We start from the raw sequence: 8,146 nt of genomic DNA, 5'->3' as shown, positions 1-8,146 counted from the left end.
AGGGTTAATGTTTTGATTATGGCCCTTTCTTCTTTTTGGATGTGTGCATTTATTGCTGTAAACTGACCTCTGAGCACTGCTGTTGCTGTGTCCCAAAGGTTCTGGTAGTATGTGTTTTCATTCTCATTTGACTCTGTCAATTTCTGTATTCCATCCTTAATTTCTTCCAAAACCCAATAGTTTTTGAGCAAGGTGTTGTTCAGTCCATGTGTTTGAGTTTTTTTTCCTTGCTTTTTGTGTTGTTAATTTCTACTTTTATAGCTTTATGGTCAGAAAAGATGCTTTGTAATATTGCGATGCTTTGGATTCTGTTAAGGCTTGCTGTATGGCCTAATATGTGGTCTATTCTGGAGAATGTTCCATGTGGGTTGGAAAAGAAACTATACTTGGTTGCTGTTGGGTAGTGTTCAGAATATGTCTATGAGATCAGGTTTGTTGATTGCCACATTTTGATCTTCTGTGTCTTTATTGAGCTTTTTTCTAGATGTTCTGTCCTTCACCACAAGTGGTGTGTTGAAGTCTCCTACTGTTATTGTGGAGCAGTCTGTCTTTTCAATGCTGCTAGAGTTTGTTTTATGTAGTTTGGAGCCCTGTTGTTGGGTACGTAAATATTTATTATAGTTATGTCCTCCTGGTGTATTGATGCTTTAATCATTCTATAGTGTCCTTCCTTATCCTTTGTGGTAGATTTTACTTTGAAGTCTATTTTGTCATAGATTAATATTGCCACTCCTGCTCTTTTTTGAGTGTTGTTTGCTTGATATATTTTTTCCATCCTTTGAGTTTTAGTTTGTTTGTGTCTTTAAGTCTAAGGTGTGTCCCTTGTAGGCAGCATATAGATGGATCATGTTTTTTTATCCAATCTGCCACTCTCTGTCTCTTTATTGGTGCATTTAGTCCATATACATTCCGCGTACTTATTGATAGGTGTGAGTTCAGTGCTGTCATTTTGGTGTCTTTTTTTGTGTGTTGTTCACAGTCTCTTTGTTCCATTTAAGTTTCTGTGCTGATTTATTTTTATGTATTTTCTTTTCATCTTTTTCATTGTTGTTGATTTTGTGTTTGCTGAGTCTTTACATTTTTCATGTTTTTTATTTTGAATTGTAGGATTGTTAGTTTCCTTTGTGGTTATCTTAATATTTACCCCTATTTTTCTAAGTTTATACCAGTGTTTTATTTCTTTATATTGCCTTGACTTCCTCTCCATATGAAAAATCTATGTCTACATTTTATGAGTCCCTCTTTTTTGTTTTAATGTTTTCATCTTTTACATATTCACATTTCTGTTTCCCTATTTGCAGTGTTTTAGCTTTGATTTATTTTTGTGACTTCCCTTTCTGGTTGCTCTGTCCAGTGTTCTAGTCTTGGATTCTTATCTGATATTATTGATTTTCTAACCAGAGGATTCCCTTCAGTATTTCTTGTAATTTTGGTTTGGTTTTTGTAAATTCCCTAAACTTCTGTTTATCTGGAAATGCCTTAATTTCACCATCATATTTGAGAGACAGTTTTGCTTGATATGTAATTCATGGCTGGCATTTTTTTTTTTCAAGACTTTATATATGTCATCCTGTTGCCTTCTTGCCTACATAGTTTCTGCTGAGTAGTCCAAGCTTAGTCTTATTGACTCTCCTTTGTAGATGACTTTTCGTTTATCCCTACCTGCTCTTAAAATTCTCTCTTTATCTTTGGTTTTGGCAAGTTTGATTAAAATATGTCTTGGTGACTTTCTTTTGAGACCTAACTTATGTGGGGTTTGATGAGCATCTCGGATAGATATCTTCTTATCTTTCACGATATTAAGAAAGTTTTTGCTAACAAATCTTCAACAATTCTGTCTGTATTTTCTGTTATCCCTCCCTGTTCTGGTACCCCAATCAGTTGTAATTATTCCTCTTGATAGATTCCCACAAAATTCTTAGGGTTTCTTCATTTTTTTAAATTCTTTTATCTGATTTTTCCTCAAATAAGTTGGTGTCAGGTGCTTTATCTTCAGTCTCACTAATTCTGACTTCCATTGCCTCAATTCTGCTCCTATGAGTTTCTGTTGTCTAATTCAGAAATTTTATTGTTAATCTTCTGGATTTCTGATTGCTCTCTATGGATTCTTGCAGCCTGTTAAATTTGTCACTATGCTCTTCTCTAATCTTCTTAAGTTCCTCTATTGCTTTGTCTTGTGTTCCTTGGCTTGTTCTGCTTTTTGCATGATCTACTGCCTTATCTCTTGAAGAGTTTTGTATATTAATTTTGTATTCTACCTTCAGTAATTCCGAGAAAACTCGTCCGTAAGAAAATTTCTTGATTCTTTGTTTTGGGAGCTTGCTGAAGCCATCATTGTCTGCCTCTTTATGTGATTTGATATTGACTGTTGTCTCCGAGCCATCAATAAGTCATTATATTTATTTTTACGTTTGCTTACTGTGTCCTAGCTTCTTGTTTTGTTTTGTTTTGATATGCCCAAATAGGCTGCTTGTGTGAGCTTGTTTGATTATTGGACCTTTGAAGCTCTGACTTCCTGTCACCAGCTGGTTAGATCTGTTACTAGCTATATGAGCCCAGGAGTCTGTTTACTCTTCTTGTATGGATTCAGCTCAGGTGTACAGGTAGTCAGTCACCAAGTGTGTAGTGCAGGCTCTCACCTACAGTCCTAGACAGGCAGGGGTGATTGGTATAGGCACAGATATCTGGCTGCAGTAGGGGGTCACGCACTGAGCAAGGCCGGGGTCTGACGTCCCTGAGTGTCTGGGAGGAAAGCTTCTCCCTGTTCCCTAGAGCATGTAGGGGGGTAGGTTTTGCAGCCAGACTGTGAGCACCCAGTGTTGTTGGCTCTCAAAGACTGGGAGGCACCACTTATTCTTGGACCCCTGTGCTGGGTGGCTAGGTGGCATGGGTGGAACCAACAGTCCTTACGCCCCTGATGTGGGTAGGCGAGGACCCTGCTTAATGGCCAGAGCAGTATCAAATATCACGAACCTGCCACTTCACCACATAGCTGACAGAGTTGAAATTAGGCTTCAGTTATATACCCTGTTGTACTGTGGTAATGAGGGCCTACGCTGTTGAAATGGACTCACACAGGTCTATGCAGGGGTGAGAGGCATTGAAAGTCCATGGACCCCCTTATGCCTGTGCCTTGGCAAAGGAGATGTGCCTATACTGAGTTCCCGGATTAGGGGAGCTGGCAGATTATTTTTTCCTGTTTGTTAATTTGTTCCATTTCCAAGGCTGGAAGAATGGCTCAGGGCATGTGATGGGTCCTACTTCCAGCCCAGGGGACTCAGCAGTTGCTGAAGCTGGCCCAGGACCTGGTGCAGAATGGGGAGGGGCAGGTAAATGGGAGAGAGGTTCTTCCCAAAAATGGCGTATTTTGATCCGTGCGATAGGTCAGCCGCATATACTTATCTTGTGCTGATTGAGCAGTGCTTTTCACTGGTTCTGGAGGCATGAGTAGACTCTCCGCCACCTGGTCTCTCCTCATGGAAAACGCCTTCTGAGCGCCACTGCTTGCCTCACCATGCATGCCAGCCTATCCAGCCTGAAGGGTGCTGGCTCCTGCCAGGTCAGGTCTGGCAACTCCTCCCTGCTTCTGAACTGTCTCTCCCTCCCCCTGCCACTCAGTCCTGTTCCTCAACTTTGCCTTTGATGTTCAGGGCTTCTAGACTGTCATATATAATCGATTCACTTGTTTTTCTGGGTCTTTGTTGTAAGAGGGACTACAAGAAGCATCTGAGTACTCCGCCATCTTGGCCCCGCCTCCTGTGAATTAGTTTAAAAATCAGATCGTAACCTGTTTATAATAAATTCTATCCCCAGAAGAAACCACCGTTTCTTTTGAGTTCTTCCAAAAATTTCCTATTTGTATACAACAGTACTTACGACTGTACTTGGCCTTTTTAACTTGCTCTATCCTAGACATCCTTCTGCACTGGCATCAGTGGATCAACTTATTTTTTAAAGGCTGCATAATATGCCATTGTATAGCTGTGCCACAACCTAACTTCTCTGCTTATTGGACGTTTAGATTATTTCCAGTTTTTTCTGTTACATTCAGTACTGTACTTAACATTGTTCTTTGTACATCTTTTGCCTTTATAATAAATATATTACTAGGGAAAATTCTTCTAAGTAGAATTGCTGGGTCAAAAAGTATAAGCAATGAAACTTTAGATAACTGCTAGCTAATTATTTTCCAAAGAGGGTGCACCAACATTACCCAATCACTCAAATCCTTGCAAGCATTCTGTATTAAACATCATCATCTTTTTCAATGCCAGGTGAAAATTTGTTTTAATTTGCATACTTTTACTTATGAAATTGTTTTCCCCTATCTTCTGACCAATTATATTCGTTTTTCCTATGATCTGATTTGTTCATGGCCTTTGCCCATTTTTTTTACTCAATTATTTGTCTTTTTCTTATTGGTTTATATTATATATTTATATTTTAAAAATTAACCCTTTATCTTATGTGTTGCAAACTTTATTCTAAATTTTAAATATCTTTTTGATATATAAAATATCAAACTTTGAAATAACTTTGGCATATAGGAGTTTTATACTTTATGTAGTTGAAAATTAGTCTTTTCCTTTATGGATTATGGTTTTTAAATGATTTATATTTTCAGGTGATGACTCATTGCCACCTAACAACATTTCGGGCATGAAAAGAAAAAAAGGAAAGAAGAAACATCTCTCCACAGGCATTTGTGGACTGGTAACTTAACTTGACTTTGTTCTGGCTTGAAGTTTCTTCATACAAAGTTCTTATTTTAGTACTTCTAAATTTCAGGTGAAATGTATTTGCTAAATTATTTGAATAGGTAGCATTTGTGTAGCATTCTTCATTTGTGTTCTCAGCATAATTAGAGTTGAGGCTGCTCCTGAGAATGCTTTTTTGGGAAGAATTCTATATTCAGGAATCTGTCAGGTCATTCCTGGATGACAGAACCATAATGAGATGAGTAGTGAAAAGAAGCTGGAAGTACCATGGGTATCCAAGCACGTAACTTTTAGGAGCTGGCATTCCCACATCTCCTATAACGCATCCCAGGATCTGACCTCACTTGGTGCTTGAGGTCTTAAAATTGTAGAGGATTCAGCCGAGCATTCTTACATTGCCAAGTATTTCCCAGCTGTATGATCCACACCCAACCTAATTTGTAACTCTTAAAATTTTATGGATTACTGTTTTGTGTAAACCACCACCCCAATGTCAGTCTGTCGGACTGTGGTGGCTTGTGCGTTGCTGGAAGCTATGCTACCGGTTATTTCAAATACCGGCAGGGTCACCCATAGTGGACAACTTTCAGTGGAGCTTCCAGATTAAGGCTAGGAAGAAAGGACTGGAGAGCTACTTCCAAAGATTAGCCAATGTAAACACTGTGGATCACAACAGAATCTTGTTCAGTATAGTGCTGGAAGATGAGCCCCTAGGTTGGAAGGCACTCAAAATACACAGTAGCCACAACAATGGACTTGAGCATACCAGCGATCACAAAGATGGTTCAGCACTGGGCAATGTTTCATTCTTTTGTATATGAGGTTGCCATGAGTTGGAGCTGATTCGATGGCAACTGACAACGTTTTGTATAAAGTGTATGAAAACATCTTTGGAATTTGAAACAGTTTTTTACACATCAGCTCATATAAATTAATATGAGCCAGCAACCTTCACTTCATAGATACACTTGATATTTACATCTACAGATGAATATGGAGCATGATTTTCACCATAGACCTATCACTGAATATACCATAAAAGATTGGTTTTCCTTTTGTTGTTGTTCCTCTTCTTGTTGGGTTGATTCTGACTCATAGCGGCCTCATGTGACAGAGTAGAACTGCCCCATTGGGTTTCCTAGGCTGTAATTTTTATCGAAGCAGTTTGCCAGTTTTTCTCCTGCAGAACCACTGGGTAGATCTGAACCAACCTTTTCGTTAGCAGCTGAGTGCTTAACTATTGTACCACTAGTGCTCTATGTTTTCATTTTAAGCAACATTAAATGCCAACAGTAAAAATCAATGTAAAGTAACCCTGATTCTTCTCCTTCTAGCAGCCTGAAGCAATGGCATTCAATAGATTGATAAGACACATGAATGAAGAGTCTGGCAGACACACAGGTTTGCTATAACTGCTGTTTGTCACAAATACGGCCCACAGTACTTTTAAAAACAATGACCTATGTATTTCAGAGTTGGTGTTATTAGTGTCCAGTGGGTGCTATAACCCTGGGTGGCTTAAAACAACAGAAATTTATTCTCTCAAAGTTACAGAGCCCAAAAATCCAGAATCAAGGTGCTGGCAGAGCTGTGCTCCCTGCAGAGGCTCTAGGGGAGAATCGGTTCCTTGCCTCTTTCAGCTTCTGGTGTTTGTTACTCCAGTCTCTCTCTCTCTCTTCACTCCAGTCTATCTTCACTCCAGTCTCTATTTTCACATCACCTTTTCCTCTTCAGTGTATCTCTCTCCTCTGTGCCTCTGTCTCAAAACTCCTTTTGCCTCTCTCTAATATGAAAGACACTTGTCACTGGATTTAGGGCCCACCTAGATAATCCAGGATGATTTCCTCAACTCAGGATCCTTAACTGAATTATACCTGTAAAGACCCTTTGTCCAAATAAGGTAGCATTCACAGGTTCTGGGGATTAGGATATGGATGTATCTTTTGGGGAGACTACATTCAACCCACTACAGTCTACCCTCTGGCTCCCCAAACTCACCTCCTTCCCATGTGCAAAATACGTTCACCCCATCCTAACATCCTCAGAAGTCTCAACCTATTACAGCATCAACTCTAAGTCCAAAATCTCATCTAAATATCATCAGCTCAGAAGTCCCAAATCTCATCTAAATCAGATGAAACTCTGTGTATAAGCCATCCTGGGGAAAAATTCCTCTCCATTTGTGGATTTGTGAAACTAGGAAACTAGAAAACAACTGCTCCTAGGATACAGTGGTGGGACAGGCATAGGATAACAGTTATGGTCATTTTCATTTCAAAAGAAAATCGAAGAAATAAAGGGATCACCAGCCCCAAGCAGTTTTGAAGTCAAGCAAGGAAAATCCCATTAGTATTCAAGACCTGATAGTAGTGTTCTGTGGCTTGAGGATCTGCCCTCCAGATCTGTAGCTTTGCCCTCTGGGCCCATGGCTCCCCCAACCTCTGCCTCTGTGCCTGTGGCTTAGGGCTCAGGGTGATCCTTTTTCTTTTTTTTAAAGATAATAAGCCTGTTTCCTGCCTGTAGAATTTTGGGAGTCTGACAAGCTTCTTTAACTTCACCCTGTCTCTGTTTCTTTCAGTCCAAGCTGGCAGCGTTCCTAATGGTATAACATTCTCAAAAACCTTTTAAGTCTCCTATGTATGTCACAGAGATTCACATTATTAGACAAGACGGTCCTCCACATATCTTTCCTGGATAATCTCATCTCTACTTCTGGCTTCTGCTGCAATGGTTGAGTGGGTCCCTGAGTCACACACCTAATCTCTTCAACACTAGCACAAAGTTGTCTAGCCACACTCTTGGCCTTCCTCCAGAGCATACTTTCTTAAGAGTGGATCTCCTGATTTTAGTATCTTTTGCAATCTGGATAGGCTGAGAATTTCCCAAATCATCAAGTGCTGGTTTCTTTTCTCTTAATAGTTCCTTCTTCAATTTATCTCCTACCTCTTGCATTTTGCTATAAGCTACAAGAAGAAACCAGGCTGCACCTTCAACACTAAACTGTAGAACACAATTCAGCTGAGTTTTCTGACACTATATAAAAAGGATCACTTTTCCTCAAGTTTCCAATAACATGTTCCTCATTTCCTTCTGAGCTCTCACCAAAGCGCTTTTAACATCCATATTTTTACCAGCATTCTGTTCATGATGATCTAAGATGATAGAAGCTTTTTTTTACTATGCTCCTCATTTCCTTCTGAGCCCTTACCAGAAGACTTTAATGTCCATCTTTCTACCAGCAACCTCTTCAAGTCAATCTAGGCTTTTTCTATCATACTTCTCAAAATTCTCCCAGCCTCTACCCATTATCCAGTTCCAAAGCCACTACCAACTTTTAGGTATTTGTTACACCAGCACCCCTCTTCCCAGTACCAAAATCTGTATCAGTCAGGGTTTCATCAAGGAAATAGAAACAGTAGTATATATAT

At 39.5% G+C, this 8,146-nt stretch overlaps 1 protein-coding gene across 2 annotated transcripts in view; it reads left to right on the top strand.

Annotated features, from left to right (window-relative positions):
- SETDB2 (SET domain bifurcated histone lysine methyltransferase 2) overlaps positions 1-8,146 on the top strand; it is a 122,494-nt gene that overhangs the window by 98,650 nt on the left and 15,698 nt on the right. For both annotated transcript variants that reach the window (XM_023731543.1, XM_023731542.1), the window contains 2 exons: positions 4,625-4,713; positions 6,056-6,119. In XM_023731543.1, the coding sequence (XP_023587311.1) occupies positions 4,625-4,713; positions 6,056-6,119 (153 nt within the window). The remainder of the gene's footprint in view (positions 1-4,624; positions 4,714-6,055; positions 6,120-8,146) is intronic.

The sequence above is a fragment of the Trichechus manatus genome, unplaced genomic scaffold (assembly GCF_000243295.1).
Source record: "Trichechus manatus latirostris isolate Lorelei unplaced genomic scaffold, TriManLat1.0 scaffold00044, whole genome shotgun sequence".
NCBI classification, from domain to species: Eukaryota; Metazoa; Chordata; class Mammalia; order Sirenia; family Trichechidae; genus Trichechus; species Trichechus manatus.
Note: the sequence above shows the minus strand (reverse complement) of the source record. Positions and strands in the feature narration are given on the sequence as shown.